This window comes from Carassius carassius, chromosome 8 (assembly GCF_963082965.1).
Source record: "Carassius carassius chromosome 8, fCarCar2.1, whole genome shotgun sequence".
NCBI classification, from domain to species: domain Eukaryota; kingdom Metazoa; phylum Chordata; class Actinopteri; order Cypriniformes; family Cyprinidae; genus Carassius; species Carassius carassius.
This window is the reverse complement of record NC_081762.1, coordinates 10,038,702-10,057,620: the sequence shown is the minus strand read 5'-3', so window position 1 is coordinate 10,057,620 and position 18,919 is coordinate 10,038,702. Positions and strand designations below refer to the sequence as shown.

Genomic DNA, 18,919 nt, shown 5'->3' with positions numbered 1-18,919 from the left:
TTCATCTGAGAATATGACTTTGCCCCAGTCCTCAGCAGTCCATTCACTATACTTTCTGCAGAAGATCAATCTGTCCCTGATGTTTTTTTTGGAGAGAAGTGGCTTCTTTGCTGCCCTTCTTGACACCAGGCCATCTTCCAAAAGTCTTGGCCTCACTGTGCGTGCAGATGCGCTCACACCTGCCTGCTGCCATTCCTGAGCAAGCTCTGCACTGGTGGCACTCCGATCCCGCAGCTGAATCCTCTTTAGGAGACGATCCTGGCGCTTGCTGGACTTTCTTGGACGCCCTGAAGCCTTCTTTACAAGAATTGAACCTCTTACCTTGAAGTTCTTGATGATCCTATAAATTGTTGATTTAGGTGCAATCTTAGTAGCCACAATATCCTTGCCTGTGAAGCCATTTTTATGCAACGCAATGATGGCTGCACGCGTTTCTTTGCAAGTCACCATGGTTAACAATGGAAGAACAATGATTTCAAGCATCACCCTCCTTTTAACATGTCAAGTCTGCCATTCTAACCCAATCAGCCTGACATAATGATCTCCAGCCTTGTGCTCGTCAACATTCTCACCTGAGTTAACAAGACGATTACTGAAATGATCTCAGCAGGTCCTTTAATGACAGCAATGAAATGCAGTGGAAAGGTTTTTTTGGGATTAAGTTAATTTTCATGGCAAAGAAGGACTATGCAATTCATCTGATCACTCTTCATAACATTCTGGAGTATATGCAAATTGCTATTATAAAAACTTAAGCAGCAACTTTTCCAATTTCCAATATTTATGTAATTCTCAAAACTTTTGGCCAAGACTGTATATACTATACATCTATAAGACTCATTTACTCTGGTATTTTGCTTTGGACAAACACAAAGAATAAATGATTCATTGTCAGTTTTGTACCTCCACAGTTTTCCTGGCAGGATGGCCTTCTTTTAGCAGTTTGTCTCCAGTCATCTGGACATTGTTCACTCTCTTCTCCCTCTGTTCAAGATCTCGCATCAAACCCTACAAGATAGCACAGAAACATCAACTATTGTTTTCAAATGCAATTAAAATGACAGCACAGAGCTATTGTAGTGCAGGTCGAATCATGTTGAGATGTGTTGGTGGTCTTACAGAATAGTTATCTTTCTTGGCAGTCATGTTGGAGTTTCGGTCGCTCCAGTCGTAGTTCACTTCCTCGTCTTCTTTCTCGTTCAGCCACATCAGCTCTTTTGTGGCGGCCACAACAAAAGCATGCAGCTGATCTAAACTCCGCAGCCTTGACTTGGAAGCATTCTGAGATGGAAAATCAACAGAACTTCACCAACAAACAAACTGGCTAATTCTATTTCAGAAGCCTTTGTATGGTTTGAGTTTTTCTACGAAGATATTTTACAATATAATCCATTATATTAAAATTCAACAAAAGTGCAAAGTGTATATTAACTCTAAATTTAAGAGTGTACCAGCAGTTTAGCATACTGAAGGTCCAGTTTGCCCAAGTATTCTCGATAGGCTCCCTTACTGACTTGAGTCAACTGATTCTGAGAGGAGAGAAAATGATGTTGTTATGGGATGCTGGTTTTTTATATTAAAGTCAAGTCAGTACGTCTCAGACATTCTTAACTTATATATGGAGTGTAAGATACTATTTGAATTATTAATACTTTTTAAAAAGCATGCATGCTTTATTGAGAACAGTATTGTTTGTACTTGAGTATCCAGGTTGGTTTATTTAATGTACAAAGTATAAAACATATAATATGCATATTATATTAGGTTACTCAATCAGAATAGAGGTGAATTACTCAAATCTTAAAGACAGTAACCAAAAGTTATAAAAAATTCAGGGAACATATAATTTACTACTAAGTGTAAAATGTCTCATTTTTAGACTAACTGGACACAGATAAATCTATTAAAACAAAAACAATGCATTAAATTACCTCATCAGCCCGCGCACGATCAATCTTGTATTTGAATTCCTCGATGGACTGATGTAGACCACGATGGCTACCGAGCTGAGACTCCACAGAGGGCAGATCTTCGCCCCACTCTGCCCCATCAATGCGTCTCTGGTTCTCCTCCACCCAAGACAGGAGGTCCTGAATGTACTTGAGAGTGACTTCATCAAGCTCAGGTCTTATGCGCTGGGGAGACTGCTGTAATGTTTGCATGTGGGAGATCTGGGTCATGGGCACCTGGGTCATGGGCACCTGGGACACCGTCACACCTGACTTCAGACGCAGATTAAACTCACTGCGCAGGTTAACCAGACGCTCGTGGAGACGGTACACCCTGAGAGAACAAAGAGGAGCAATTACTGATGCTGTTATTAAGATTCTGTGAGATATCATTTATTAGATATATTATTAGACATGGATATTATTAGTGCTGTCAAGCGATTAATCACATCCAAAATAAAAGTTTTTGTTTACATAATATCTGTGTGTATATTTTGTACATTTATTATGTATATGTATATATTTAAGAAAAAATGCTGTTTACATATTAGATATATGTATATATAATATCTGTATGTACATTATGTATATATACATATTTAAGAAAAAATGCTGTTTACATATTAGATATATTTATATATAATATAAAATATGAAAAAATATTATATATATATATATTTTTTTTTTTCCGGACTATAAGTCACACTTTTTTTTCATAGTTTGGCTGGTCCTGCGACTTATAGTCAGGTGCGACTTATTTATCAAAATTAATTTGACATGAACCGAGAGAAATGAACCAAGAGAAAACATTACCGTCTACAGCCGCGAGAGGGCGCTCTATGCTGCTTAGTGCTCCTGTAGACTACACTGAAGACATAGAGCGCCCTCTCGTGGCTGGAGACGGTAATGTTTTCTCTTGGTTCTGGGTTTTAAATAAATGCGACTTATAGTCCAGTGTAAATATTTTCAAATATGTATACTGTATGTGTGTATTTATATATACATAATATACACAGTGCACACACATTATGTAAATAAAAACTTTTATTTTGGATGTGATTAATAGCAAATAATCGTTTGACAGCACTAATTATTATTAATTGTGGTTTATGCAGTTTTAAATTGCCCTTTAATACATACTGTCTTTCAAAGCAGCTGTCTTAGAAACTGATTATTATATTTATTTGAGATATTATTAGACATACAGATACTATTATTGTTATTTAAGCATTTTAACTGCTATTTAGCACATGTTTTCTGCAAAGCAGCTTGCTTCGATATCAATACGAGGCAGCGTTACAGAAAATAGTGCCATACAAATAAAGGCAAAAAAAAAAAAAAATACATTTGGAATAGTTTAAATTTATTGAGAAAAAAAACATTTTCAGGTGACAGGAACTATTAAAATTTTCTAATTTAAAAAAGTTGCAAATAAATGATTAAATAAATAAATAATAAAGTATTCATATTACATATTAGTTTTAGTTCTCAATGAATTTCTTAACAGTATGAAGTCAAATATTATACTGACCGCCTGTACATCTGTTCTGCCTGTAGATGGCGCCCATCTTTAAGTAATTGCACATCATTGAAAAGATATCGGATCATGTCTTCAGCCTTGTTCAGATCTCCTTCTATCTCAGATGCATGCTGGATAGGCTTTCCCGCACACAGCAGACGAATGTCCTGCAATAACAGCAAATATTATTATAGTGCTATTTGCTACAGGCTTTTCTTTTTGAAAGCTACAGGGATTTTAAACAAAGGAATAAAATAGGTTTAAATCTCACCGTTTGTAACAGTGTTTCCACCTGGTTGAGCTGTTCCTCGCATAAACCTGACTCCATTTGCACCTTACTGACTATTCTCTGCAGACGCTCCAGCCTGTTACATATAAAGACACACAAATACTCTTACACACTGAGCATAATTCACTACAGCAAAACAGCCATGGAATATTAAGAATGTAATGGCTGGACATAGGCTAAACTAAACTAGACAATATTCAGACTTCACAGGCATTCAACATTTAATACATTCAAAAAAAGTCAGTCGAATCACTCACACCCTCCTCTCACGGAGTAGGTATTCCAGTCCATGGCTGTCATTCACAAAAGCCATGAATAATAATCCTTATAAATAATGCTGAATCCCAGTACAGAGACGGTTTTCCCAGAGCGGAGGCACACAGAATCAGTTATTGATGGTAAGAAGTGCTTCTGTAACTTATCAGACTCATAAACATTCTGCAGAGCACCAGTGAGTCTGTCTTGTGACAAATCTTTTGGAAAGCGACGCCCTCTTTGCTTGTGAAAAATGCTATTTAATAACAATATGAAAAGCCATTTTAGCATTTGGAATCTTTAAAGTAAGGCATTTGGAACAAAAAAAAAACTGAAGGGGAAAGTAAGTCAAGTTATATATATATATATATATATATATATATATATATATATATATATATATACATATGTATATATTAAATTAAATGTATGCATTTAGCAAACGCTTTTATCCAAAGCAACTTAGATTGCATTCAAGCTAACAATTTTCTCCTAACATGTGTTCCCTGGGATTCAAACCCCCAACCTTGTGCTTGCTAACGCAATGCTCTACCACTTGAGCTACAAGAGCAATCAAGATCTGATAATTATCAATTCACTCTGCAGATATTTATTTTTCTTGAAACGTAACTTAAATGAGGATTTGTTCAAAACATTGGTCCAATCTGAGCACTACAGCTACATCTACTTCACTAGTTCAATAATTTTTGACCCATGGTACTCTCATTATTATTGCCAAGTGTCCCTGTAAATAGTTCAGATTATTCAAATGAGTCATTATACAAACAAACAAAGAATGTGTAAGAAATTTAACATATTCCTTCACCTTTCAAACTCTGAGCGCAACAGTTTCTCTCGTTCCAGAATGGCCACATGCAGGCGTCCCCACTCCTTCTCCACATCGATGGGGTGGTAGCTGGGGGGAACCTTGATATGACCCTCCTGCACAGCACCCTGGTGACAAACATGAAGTCAAATCTTAGTACAAACTGTACTACATGCTTGTTTAAAAGACCATTTCTAAGTGTGGAAAATTACATTTACCTCTAAAGACTTGTAAATGAGCTTGGAGCGATTTTTGTCAGTCTCTTTGGCTGGTAGTTCAGTCTCCTTGAACTTCAAAAACTGACGCCAGAGAACCTACAACAAAATAAGGAGGAGAAATGGTCATATCACAATCTTTTTCTTTCTTTTTTCTTTTTCTATAGTACTTGCAGTACATATGTATTTGTGGACTCAAAATAAAAACAAAGCTATTTTGTACATTTCATAACACTTCTAGCTGGTAATAATAGAAGTAAATCACAGTACCAAATCATAATTATACATGTGCATATGTAAATTTGCACATGCATGATCATTAAACCCATGTAACATGAGACTAACCTCAATTTCCTCATAGCTGGAGGGGAACTTGCGTTCCTCAAACACGATAATGTGATGTCTGATCCACTGGAGTAACATGGTCACCAACTCGTAATATTCCTGCCAGCGCAACTCCAATTCCTGTGCACGTCAATAAAAAAAATGAATTTCACTGAATACAAATCTTAATGGCCCATGATACCTGTATAACTTCTTATACTTTCAAAACACTCACATTGGCCTTGACTCCATCACGAACATCAGGAACTCTTGGCATGACATCATACAAAGAGGACACATATGTGATGATGGACTTCTCGTCTGGGTGTGGCACGTCCACATCTGCAGAAAGGGAAAACAAACTACCATCAGTCTGTACACTATAGTACAAACGTTTGCTTAACCACAGCTGCAATTATTTGATTAAAAATAGTTAAGCAATAATATTGTTAAATATCATTACAACTTAGAATAACTGTTTTATATTTTAATAATTCTAAATTGCAACTTAATGTGGTAATCATATATATATATATATATTAGAATTCCTTAATGATAAAAAAGGTTCATAAGAACAGCATTTATTCGAAATAGAAATATTTTGTATATAAATGAATAAACTGTTAACATTTTATCAGTTTAATGCATCCTTACTAAATAAAAATATTAAGTTATTTACAAAAACCTTTTAGTAAGAATTTTATTTAGGCAGAGGCTATTTGTAAATAGAAGCATTTTTCAGTGATATGCTATTTACACTAAGTGCAAATAGCTAAAGATTCTATTTATACTATGTTAAAAATAGCAGGGTTTTCTGCTATTTATACTACTTATTGCAAATAGTGGCAATTGTCTGCACCTCAGTATTGCAATACATTATAAAACAATATGCAATAACTTATTGAGTGTAAATTTTTATTTAAATTATTAAATGGATGCCACCTTATTGGCACAGTAAAGCCCTCACTACCTTTGTTTTAAAAAAAAGTTTGCCAAAGCTGATTCGATACCGGGTTGATCACATCAAAATGAGTACGACACACGTTTCACCATCTGCACCACTGGAACTGATGATAGTTGACTGTCTGTTATCTTGACTAGCCAATTCACACGCTGGTGGGCGGAGCTAGTGTAAATAGCCACAACCAACAAGGTGGGCTATTTGCACTTAGTGTAAATAGACACTCCATTCTATTAAACTCTTAATTTTAAACAGTAGTTTACATTACTCAACATAACAAAAAAAAAAGTTAAATCACTGTTAGATAATTATTAGAAGCTAGTTTTACACGCATGTAAAATACTTTACAAATCCATTAAATCCTCTAGGATCAACGAAAGTCAAGAATAAAAAATAAAAAATATGGAGAATCCAGAGGGATGTTCTCCCTCAGTTTACCTTCAGGATCCAGCAGGCGTGTGACGCCCAAGTCTCTTTCTGCTACGCTGAAGGCCTGCTCCAGATTCTCCAGGTTGGTATGTCTATACACCTTATTCATGTCAATCAAATTTGGTCTACAACAAAAGACAGGAGACACAGATCGCAGTTAGAGGTGGACACTGACAGAGATATAACCCCGGAGATGAAACAAAAGAAAATATAAAGATTGCACACACTTTATTTCAGTGCACTGATTACATAATACATCATGCACCAAATCATAAACTGCCTGTTTATTTAGGGAAGTCGTGGCCTAATGGTTAGAGAGTCGGACTCCCAATCGAAAGGTTGTGAGTTCGAGTCCCGGGCTGGCAGGAATTGTGGGTGGGGGGAGTGCATGTACAGTTCTCTCTCCACCTTCAATACCACGACTTAGGTGCCCTTGAGCAAGGCATCGAACCCCCAACTGCTCCCCGGGCGCCGCAGCATAAATGGCTGCCCACTGCTCCGGGTGTGTGCTCACAGTGTGTGTGTGTGTGTGTGTTCACTGCTCTGTGTGTGTGCATTTTGGATGGGTTAAATGCAGAGCACAAATTCTGAGTTTGGGTCAGAGGCTGCTCATTTGGTTAATTATTTTGTATTTTATCGTCTGCTATGTTTAAAGGAATAATTTCTCTGTTAGCAAACAAAAATCACATAGGTATGAACTGTAAAATTTCCCCAAGATCTCATTTGAACACATACCTGTAGATCTTATATTTAATTGCACACTGCTTGCCAAACCTGCAGGCTATGTTAACATCTGTACCAGTATCTGGGCAGGTGAAGGCAAGATTGATAGCTCTTCACAGGGTTTGAAAAAAGTCTGTCTTAAGTGTCTAACTACTCACTCAACAGCAATCAGGCGCCAAAAACAATTACAGTAAAATACTATGTGCACAAACATGCAGCCGACTACATGAAAACCTGAGCAAGTTCAACAAAACTACATTTTATAGCAAATAACAACCTCAAATTACCAAATCAGTTGACTAAATTGTCAATGAAATTCCAAAAGCTACAATGACGAAGGCAGCACTCCTTTGCTTGGTTTTCTTGGTTTTCATTTTTAATGAAAAAACAAAGCATTCATACGTCTCATTGACTGTCCGTGTGAGCAGGTAGCACGGCTGGCCCCAGGGAAGATCGGCATCTGAGACGAACACCTTTCTGTAAGAAAACCCATCTCTGCTTAGGGTGGAGAGCCTTTGCTCCATGCCATGTTCAAGATCTCCGCTCTGGGATCCACCACTAGAGCAGGCACCAGGGCTGATGGAATCCTGGCCCGAATCGAATGAAGCCTCTGAGGGTATATCTTCACACAGCATGACCACTCGGTCCTCCAGGTCACTGACGGATCCGTGGCTGGACGAGGTGCTGCGATTCTTCCTGGAGCGCAGCTTCCTCTTCAGACTGAACATTTTGTTGGATTGTATGAATCACAATCCTATTCTTTGAAATGTGTGCCTTCACACAGGGTGCAAAACTGTATTCTTGTCCAATGAGAAGCAAGCTCCAGCCAGCGGTTAGCAGTCTCAGTCCTCAGAGAAATCACGCTCCATCTTATATCACGCATCAAGCTTCAACCTTTACTGCTGCTGTCGCAATGGAGTTCATATACTAATCTGTTCATCGAGTGGCGAGCGAGGGGGAAGACTAACAGCTTCTTATTTGCTCAAATCTCAAGAGTCATCTGCGTCTGATAGCGTAGGGTGAACCTGAGCTATGCAGCTACACGCAGAATGATAAAAACACACCCTCTAGGGATCCTTTCAGATTCAACATGCCCTCATTACTGAATTCCGGTTTCAAACTTTTTTCGTAAGTGCCAATTTGAGCATACTTGAACTTAATCCTGCAAATTTTGACGTAAACCAAAGTGAATTTGTTGTGGTTGAGAGGTATTTGTATCAAGTCTATAATGGGTCAGTGGTTCTTGTTTCTTGAGTCCCATGTGTGAGAGCAAACTGTGCTCTTGAAGGTTCAAACAGGTCGGCTTACCTTTAAGTATTGCATGACCGATCTTGTTTCCTGTCAAACATCACTTGATATAAGCCAGGATTTAGTACATAAATTATAGACTTGACAATGGGCAGAAGGGTTCTGTGACTGACATGGCAAATACAGCCAGCAAGTCTGGAGATGAACTTCGTAAACAGCCGGGAAATATTAGGGAATGTCAGCTATTTCTCACTTCTCTGGTGCCGAGATTACTTAATAAACTATTTTTTGAAAAGTTTCTCCTCAAGAATCTGACTCTTTACATGAGCACCATTGAATAACGGGTTTGGAGAATGTGTTCAAACAGATGAGTCACAGTTTGCCTTTTTTAAAAGAGGTTTTTACCTGTGTTTATGGATGATGGCATTGAAGAGCTTGCCATCTCTCCAGCTGGTGGTGAAGTTATCACACCGCAGACCATGGTAGCCCTCCACCATCCGCTGAGACCACAACAGCAGCTTCTCCTTGGCTGTCATATCATCTGACTGACCGTTCACCTGGATATCAGAGATCTGATGGAGCCAAGGAAGAAGGTGAGAAAAGTAGAATCAGAGTCTGAGCTTGCATTTATTAAAATGTATTCTAGTTATTGCATAGTAACCACAGTTTAACCATGGTTGATTGCAGTTAAACTATAGATAGACCATATAAAAATGATAAGGTGACAAGAATACAAATTATTTATTATTTTATAAAGAAATAATAGACCAAACATATTAAGAAATGATCATTTCAACTGTCATAGTAAAACAAAAATCAAGTAGAATCAATGTAAATATGGTTTCAATAAAACAAATCATGTAGCTAAAATATATTAAGAGGCTAAATATGATCTAATCGTAAACTAAAGTCAAATATGTAAAAAAGAAAGAAAAGTAAAATCAACGAGAATGTGGTTTTAATAAAATTGCGTATTTGAAAAAATTCTAAACACATACAGAAACTATAAGAACAACTTTCATAATAAAATAAAAATGTACAATGTGATAACACCAAGTGCTCCAGTAATACAAATGATGTATTATACTAGTTACTGCAGTTGTTCCTGTGTTAAAACAATGGAAATATTAGTATTATGATTTAAGGAGTGCAAAATGCTTTAAATCGTTCTTTTACAAACATACAGTATCTGAAGGCAAAGAGTATGAAGTTTGCACTCCTTTCGCTAAATTTCTGTTTAATAGTTTAAAATGTGAACTTGTTGCTTTTCCAATAATGAAACACTACTCTATGATGCTCAGGGGAAATTATATAGCATTTCACATTTTGAATTTGATTATAAAACTGTATACCTAAAATACCCTCACTGTTGCCAAGATACTGCGGACAAACATTGTGGTTAGCAGTGATCATAAGATTCGTTTATAATAAAAGGCTTGTTCAATTTTAGTCTGTGATTTTGCATGTGTTTGTTCCTCTGGTGACTCATCGTCAGGATTCCCCTTTGGGTAATAACCGCTTAACGGCTAAAATCAAGTTTCCTCCTATTATAAGAGTCTTGTAGGGAAGTCTGCTCGGTCTAAACCTCTGAATCCTTATATTAAGGATGTACACAGTAACTGGAAACACATCCTCCACCCTCGCAGCATAGCTTTACGAGACCCAAGAGGGGCATTTCAAATTGTTTTCAATGGAGAATTCCTTTCAGTGCCTCTCATTTTAAAAATGTTTTTAGTAGTGACTATAAGCCCAACACTTCAAACCTCTTAAGAAAGTTATTGTAAGAATAAAGATTTTTACAAATGATTTAATAGGAAATACAAATTTGGCAAAATCACATCTGGTGCCAAACTCAACAGCTTCTGCAGAGTGCATAATTGAAGCTAATTCTGCAATGCTATGATCAATTCTGATATATTTTTTTTATTGTATTATAATTCTTACTCTACAGGAATTCATAACTATTTCTTTGATTCTAAGTTTATTTAATATGCCTAACCAGAAAAATAACAATTATTTGTTGAAAATATCAAAAACGTTGGATGCACAGCACGTTTTTGGAAAAATGACTAATTCAAAACCTTTTGTACCAAGATAAGCACTTTTTAAAAAACTGCAGGAAAAAAAAACAATTAAGATGCATTCCCACAACCAAAAAACAGCATGATTGGTCTCATGAGTCACCAAACCAACATGCCAGCTTCCACTTCCTTTAAGGAAGATGTGAGTCACCAACCAAAATGGACACCATCCCAACCCATAATCCCCCACAGGCCTACTGTGACATCAAAGATGCATGCTTCGGTTTTTATTTCCCAGAATAAAAGTACATAAATGCACTCCAGTCTCCTCATAGTTAGACAAAAAATTGTGTAGCAATACAAAGACAATAGAGTGCATTGGCATAGAAAACCACCTGTCTCTAATAGGTGCAAAACAGTTGTTTTGTCTGACATTTCAGTCCACACACAAACTAGCATGAGGCAAAGCGTGAAGGTACAACAAATACTTGTTCTATTCTGAGGGTGTTGTGTTTTGTGGGTGGGCTGAGATTTATATTTGGCACAATGATGAAAAGTGATATCTATATCAATGTTGCCAGATGATGCATTAAACCTTGTCACAAGTCTGCACAGATGTCTGTGTTGTTAAAGCAACAGTAACAGCAAGTTGAGCGACTAAAACATGTAGAAACGAAAATCTGTGAAGCAAAACCAAAGAGCGCACATAAAAAAAACTAATTAGAATGTGTCTGCTCCGAGCAAGTAGAGCACAACCAGTGCTGCAACAGACCTGGAAGTGAAGGATGATGGTCCATATTAGCCCAAGGGTCAGTTTTGGATTTCCATCCGCAATGTCATCATTTCTGATGTTTACCAGTTTCACCTGTCAAACAATGAGATCTGTGTTAACCAGTGAAATCTTATAAGGCCAAGGTTTTCAACCATGAGTCTATAGACCCCTGTGGGTCTGTAAAGGTACTGCAGGAAGAAATATAAAACAAAAGAAATACAATTCTAATTACCAGTAACACAATAGAAATTTTATCATAACTTAAATTTTATATATATATATATTACCCCTGATTATGAATAGCAAAACCATGGGTAAAAAAATACATAAAAATAAAAATATTTCAGTTCACTGTACCTGTCTATGTTTAAGGAAGTCCAGTGCAATCTGTACATTCTGTAGTTTGTGAAAGCGCATGCGACCCTTTTCTCTGGGCTGAAAAAAAAAATTATAATAAAAAGAGAGTTTAACAAAGAGAAGGATTTCAAAAAAATTAAATACAGTTATGAAAAGGCAGAGATTATAGATGTACTGAATGATAAAAATTGCATTGACTAAACATACAAAACAATGACTAAAGTAGGAATGCCACAATACAGAAATATTGTCTTGTCCATTTAGAAAAGATTATATTTAATGAGACCATAAGTTGAAATGTAACATCCAAACATTTTACTGTAATGTAAAATTGGAAAACACTTTAGTGTTTTAGAAGAAATATATATATATATATATATATATATATATATATATATATATATATATATATTAATTCGGGGAAAAAACTAATATTACAATATCATCCTACAAAAAAAAGTACCTAAAGCAAACCTTAACTAAGCAAATTCACTTTTACTCTGTAATATTTTCCACATTTCATGGAAGAAACAATGCATTATATATAGAAAAAAAATGCAGAAACTATACCCTAAATATTATAACCTTATCAAGTTGAAACCCAAGGACCAGAGATCTTCCAGCTTCATTAGCTTTAATCTATTACCTGAACATACACCAAATACATCACTATGCCAGGATATGGACAAAATGCACAGCATACAATTAGAGCATGCAATGACACTGACAATCAGTCAATATCATACAATCACAATAAATAGCCAATCAAAAGCTAAGCTGTCCCATGGTGCATGATGTCACTTAGGTTCTCAATGGATCCCATGTCTGCAAACACGAGAAGACATGAATCAATGCAAAACTAAAACAAATGTTTAATTCTAAACTAACATACATTACGCCAAATTCCTGAAAGCCTGTAGTTAACAGTTCCCTGACAGTGAATGTATTGCATTCCAGAACATTCCATCAAAAAAAAACGCAAACATTTAAATAACCACCCTGATTTTTAACGCATATAGCAGTGTATAATCTATTTAAATTTTTAATCGAATATTTTTGTGAACATGGGGGGAGGACGGGCACCATGGACAAGCAACATGACAAAGGAAGTGACATCATGCACAACACATTTCCCCTGGCAGTGACACATGCCACACCCCTTTCCAGGGAGGCGAGCCGGAAATTTTCAGCCCCAACTCACCAACCGCGAATTCCTGACAACGTCTCGCTCCCTCGGCTACCACAGCAAGAGCATCACAAGAGAAGAGGCAAAGGCAAAGGGGTCAAGGTCAGGGCAGAGGTGAGCAAACAGGAAGTTGAAAAAGGAATGGTCAAGGGGGGGTCAAACCGGTGCAGAGTTGAAACTGAGGCAGAAAATGTCAGATTGTTAATGTGTTAAAGGAGTGAGACGCAATGCAAAAGAGACAGTCAGAGTATAATTGCTCATAAGGACGGGGAGATGTGAGGAGACATTCGGTCCTACCAACACTCTTCTGTATGTGTGGTTACATCCACTGCTCATACAGATCTGAATGCCACGTGTCAACCACTGACGCATGCAAAACAAATCTGAGGGACATGACTTGGGTGTTAAACAGTAGAACTATCCAATCAGTGCTGATTGCAAGGGGAACTTTACTCAAATGTAAACTACAAGGTCTATAAAGCAAAAGAGGACACAGGAAGAGGAGGGGCTTATGTTAGGGGAGCAGATCTAGGTAGTCAGACTTAGCCTTGCAAAAGCAGAATTTCATACTGATGTTTGGAAGTAGGTTTAGAATAGGGTTGTGGATGGACAATCTGATCCCATATTAGCATGAACTTACCAGCGTCTCTCCAGACAGCACCTCCAGCAGCGAGATGAGGTTGTGTCCATCTCTGAGATCCTCGTACAGGTCTGTGATGTGTCGCTGGGCCTGAAGAAAACAGGAAATCATCATTTAAAAAAAGACAATGCTATTATGCTATTTAAAACCACAGTTCTTCAATGAATTGATAGTAATGGGTTGATTGTGACATCAATCAATCAAATTTGATCGCAAAAGTGTATAACTGCTGTCAAAGGCAACCACTAGTTTAATCTCTTTTGCAATACATGACATAATTGTAATTCATTTTACTATAGATTAAGGTGAATAATTAATACACTGTTATACATAAGTTTGGGGTTTGAATATAAATTATTTTATTCAGCAATTAGCTAATCAAAAATTAGAGTAAAGACATTTATAATGGTACAAAATATTTCCATTTGAAATGAAAGCTGTTTTTTTACTTTATATTAATTAAAAAATCCTGAAAAAATGCATAACAGTTTCCAGGAAAACATTAAGCAGCACAACTCTTTTTAACATTAATAATAATGAGAAATATTTCACTGAAGACTGGAGTAATTGTTGGCAAATCTGATTTGCCATCACAGGAATAAATCACATATTGAAATATATGAAAATAGAAAACCGTTATTTTTAATTGTAATAATATTTAACAATATTAATGTTTTTTTTACTGTATCTTTGATAAATTAAATGCAGCCTTTAACTGCAAACTTGTTTTAAAAACATTACACTTTTGAACGGTAGCGTACTTAAAATAATTTTATGTCCACATTTAAGACTTACCTAAGACTTTTTTAATTTAATTTTTTTTTTGGAAAATGTCCATCTGACTTTTTCAGTTTTTAGTTTGTTGTGCATCTATTTTAAGATATTTGCATTTGTTTTAGTGTCAAAAGAGATTCGCTACTGACAAAAAAAGAAGGGTTCTGAAACCCTAAAAATATATTTTGTAAGAATTAAAATTACAAACAGAACTCAGAAACCACAAATATTATGATGCTGTGGAATTTGAAGTGACTTTTCTCACAAGAAAACTGTTCACACTGAGAGATTTCCATATTCAGCTCAGTTTATAATGCGGAAACTAATGAAATAAATCACCTTGGGATTTTAATAATTACAAAAAGTTAGTTGATTTGTGGGCCACTGTATGATACTATATTTACTGTTGATAAAGGAAAGGAGGCTGAAGCAGTAAACACAGAAAGTACTAAAGGAGACAGAAAATATCCCTCCAGTGTTAAAAACAGTTTTTCATTCAAGGAAGGCAGGGAAGCTTGTATGTTAGCTCTAAGTGCTGATGTAGGAAGCTATGGTGCATGTGAAACCCACGCAGGTAATAACAGAAGTCACTCTGCAAAAGTGTGATCACAGACAGCACCTACCTCTGCCTTCCAGTGCTGACAGAGAAAGATGGAGGAAAGGGTGGAACATGGAGAGAAAAAAAGAGAAAGGTAGGAACAGATGGGAAATACAATGAGAACTGTATGACAGAAAGACGGCGAGAGACACATAACAGTGAAATGAACACAGATGACACATACAGTGTTTGCATGATGGCGTATATATATAGACCTAGTTTAAATATTTCATTAATTACATAAAAAAAACCTGTCTGAAAACAAGTCTGCTAATGACAACCTGTCAGAAATATATTGGTTTAGTTTTAATATTCAAATATCAAGCAACAAATCATATTTGAAAGAGCACAGCACATATGTGGCATAACATCATTATTAAATTGTCTTTTGTATTGAATTCAAAGCTATTATTAAGTCTAAGATAGCAATGGAACATCACTAACACATCTGCTGAAACCATTTTGGCAACTCATTCATTATGCTTGTTCATAAATCTTTTTTTAATCTTAAGGATGCTGTTCTCTGTGCCTAGTTTTTTAAATGAGAACGCGTACGGCTTTGCTGGCGTCCAGGTTTCCATCCCAAACGACTGCATCCAAATGAGAAGAATTTCCTTACAGCAAATGAACAACCCACAGCAAAGCCTCTGAGTCACTGGATCTGAACCGCAGACCACTGAATATACCCTGTGCCTCCATGGAGGATGGAAAAATCTAACTCAGTCCAAAAACTAACACAAATTTAGTGCTTAAACTTATCACAAAAATTACTGAATAATTATTTGAATTTAATGAAATAATTTAATTATTCTCAATTCAATTTAATAATTATTATAATTAAAAAAAATTCAGCCTAAAAAGGTAAGAAGTGTAGATACTAGTTAGTTAAACTACTGTTTGAAATCATTTAGATAGAGTTTAGCATGTCACATCTCAGTATTTTCCAAAATAAAAAAAGACACAGTAGAGTAAACTGCTGCATCGCTTTTGTTGCTTTTTCGCTTTGTTCTAGTAGCTGTTTTTCATTTTCAGATTCTTTTGCATCTTTATATTGTAGATTTTGGGGTGGAATTTTGGGACCCATTTTGAAACTGTTCGTGAAAGGGGCCGCCTGTGGGCCAGACTGCTGGATGGAATCCAAGCGGAACTGTTTCTTTGGGGTTATAAAGTGAGACCAGATGTTGATGACTCATCCTCACATACTCATAAATAAATAAACAGCACCTTTCAGCAGTGCAGTGTGCTGGGTGTGTACAGGACGATTATTCAGCTATAATGATCTCCACAGCAGTAGCAGTTACACACACTCACCATATGTTTTCACATACGGGTTAGACAAGCAAACACTGTACTGTACATCCCATTCTGTCTCTCACACACATCTATCATATTCACTCTTCCACTCAAGCAGCATACACTGTTATTTTCCATGTAGTGATGGACAAATGAGTATGTACTCTGTGCAGTTTTAGCATGCGTTAAGAGTTTCCAATCAAGCAGCTGTAGTTACTGCACCATTCGTCTTCACAACAAGTCCTTGAGATAATGGCTTGACAAAGTGGCCAATGGTGAAGGGCAAAACTGAGATACTTGACTCTCTGTGACCGTGTGGTTACAAGCACCTAGAACAACTTTGAAATGACTGCGATTTCTGTATGGATGGTAATACCTTCATCAGATGCTTGTTCACCCATTTTGTGAAGGTCTTTTTTTGTACTCGATCCCGTTCATCTGTAAAACACAAGACCAGTGAACATTATACAACATACTAATGGAAACTTCTAAACTGAAGTATAGTTATCTTCTTAGATAATAGTGCTCTGTGTGGGTTTTTTTCGTGCACTTTATGTGGTTCCACATGGTGATGATTTTAGAGAAGCAAAAGCTTAGAGGATTTAGCATAGGTTTTGTATCATATTTCTTTGTGATCATCATGATTGCATGTGATTTCATTAAATAAATACTTTTATGATTTTATTCAACAATGATGCTTTAAATAGACTTTTACATTGTTAAAACTAATCTTTTTTTAAATCATGGTTTGAACAAAAATATGACATTTACAGCTGCTTTCAACATTGATAATAATAAGAAATGTTTACTGAGCAGCTAATCAGCATATTGGAATGATTTCTGAAGGATCATGTGACACTGAAGACTATAGCAATGATGCTGAAAATTCAACTTTTCATCACAGGAATAAATAACATTTTAAAGTATATTAATATAAAAAGCAGTTCTTTTAAATTCCAATAATATTTTACATGTAAATGCAGCCTTGATGATTATAAGACTTCATAAGCATAAAAAAAACTTTAAACAATAAAGACATTTAATACTCAATGGATTTTATGACCCAAAATTGTGCACAGTTATTGGGTGGGCCCATGTGGGCTCTTCTGAACTGACATAATTTGAAAGCTTTTTAGTTCTTAGTTTGTGCATCTGTTTTCTTTACTTGAGTTCAGATACTTGCAGGTCTTAGTGACTAAACCAGAGATTCCCTACTGACTTCTAAAAAGCACCAACTCTTTTACAGGCACTGTTTTACTGTGCCATTTACTCCTCAATTTGTTTAGAAGCTTTCAAATGTTCGGCATTTACCTTCATCTCGAATTACCATCATCAAAGTCATCAAACATTTATGTGGAAACTTGCTTAAAGGCGTGCTTAAGGAGTGAAATGTTCCAGAAGTACCACCACCTGAATTTAGTGGGTTTCACAATGATCGTGTAAAATGCCTCATGACTAATATAAGAAAGTGATTAAAAAAAATAAAAAAAATAAAATCAGTACAAATACCTCTTTCAGATTTATTTTTGACTTTATGATAATGGCACACTTGAGCTAGCATGAAAGAGAATACAAGAAAACTCAAGCTGAGCTGTAGATAAAGGTCACTTGGAGAAGAAGCACATCCTCCTCTTATCATAGGCTGATGATATTTCTGATGACCAGCAAGCATGACTTAAATAAAAAAAAAAAATGGAAAAAAAATCTCAAACTTGTGAGAAGGCCTCCAAACTTCTGATTTCATCACCATTTCATCAAAACGCTGAGATAAGATGAGATAAGTGCAGGACAACCATCTGTAACAAAACAACTGCAGGGAACTGGATGCATGTTGTTGTTCTGTCATTTGGTTGCCATGGCAGCCACGTCAATTGGCATCACCACATCACTTCCTGTTTCTAAAACCTTCTGCTGTCACGAAAACCAATTCCTGTGACTCATTGTATGAAGTCCTTTATGAAACAATGAACATTTATCTAGTTACCTAAAAACTGAGTAATATTATATTGCAGTTTTACAAACTGTATAAAACACACTTAAAAAAAATTAAGACACATGTGAAGATATGAAACGACAGGAACAAAGATGCTGCATTTTACTGAGAATCTATTGGTCTCTTAAAGTCTAAGTACTGATTTCCATCAGTAAGCTGATCTCAGAACAGCTCTAAGACAAGTGTGACCACCTGAACAGTTGAACAGGTCAAAGGCTGGATAAAAGGGGCACTTAAAATTCCAAGCAAAACATCAACAGAGCCTGAAAAGGTAACGCCTATCAGTATATCTTAGGCCACCGTAAATGCTAAGTTAATGTCCCATGCCACAGAAGCAAAGGTTTTCAAAGTCTGACAAGGAGAAACACAAGTTCTGAGAGAAGATGCATTCCTCTGCACGGCAGCTTTGACACTCGTAAAACTGAACTCGTAGCTTGAGGGAACGGAGTTTTAGTGTATGGAGTAATATGTCAGTGTAAATTATAGTTTAAAATAAATCTAGAACATTTACAACGTTTCAGCTGTGCTGTATTCAAACTATGAGCTT

At 36.2% G+C, this 18,919-nt stretch overlaps 1 protein-coding gene across 7 annotated transcripts in view; it reads right to left on the bottom strand.

The window, feature by feature from the left end:
- The window catches only part of pleca (plectin a), a 102,735-nt gene that overhangs the window by 27,130 nt on the left and 56,686 nt on the right, over nt 1-18,919 (bottom strand). For 5 of the 7 annotated variants that reach the window (XM_059556046.1, XM_059556047.1, XM_059556049.1 and 2 more), the window contains 16 exons: nt 16,756-16,817; nt 13,715-13,804; nt 11,889-11,966; nt 11,532-11,624; nt 9,144-9,310; nt 6,777-6,892; nt 5,613-5,719; nt 5,399-5,518; nt 5,057-5,152; nt 4,839-4,966; nt 3,740-3,833; nt 3,481-3,635; nt 1,932-2,283; nt 1,452-1,529; nt 1,120-1,281; nt 904-1,008 (listed from right to left, as the gene is read on the bottom strand). In XM_059556046.1, the coding sequence (XP_059412029.1) occupies nt 904-1,008; nt 1,120-1,281; nt 1,452-1,529; nt 1,932-2,283; nt 3,481-3,635; nt 3,740-3,833; nt 4,839-4,966; nt 5,057-5,152; nt 5,399-5,518; nt 5,613-5,719; nt 6,777-6,892; nt 9,144-9,310; nt 11,532-11,624; nt 11,889-11,966; nt 13,715-13,804; nt 16,756-16,817 (2,003 nt within the window). Of the gene's footprint in view, nt 1-903; nt 1,009-1,119; nt 1,282-1,451; nt 1,530-1,931; nt 2,284-3,480; nt 3,636-3,739; nt 3,834-4,838; nt 4,967-5,056; nt 5,153-5,398; nt 5,519-5,612; nt 5,720-6,776; nt 6,893-9,143; nt 9,311-11,531; nt 11,625-11,888; nt 11,967-13,089; nt 13,126-13,714; nt 13,805-16,755; nt 16,818-18,919 lie in introns of all 7 variants that reach the window. The other 2 variants (XM_059556045.1, XM_059556048.1) reach the window with 1 other exon arrangement.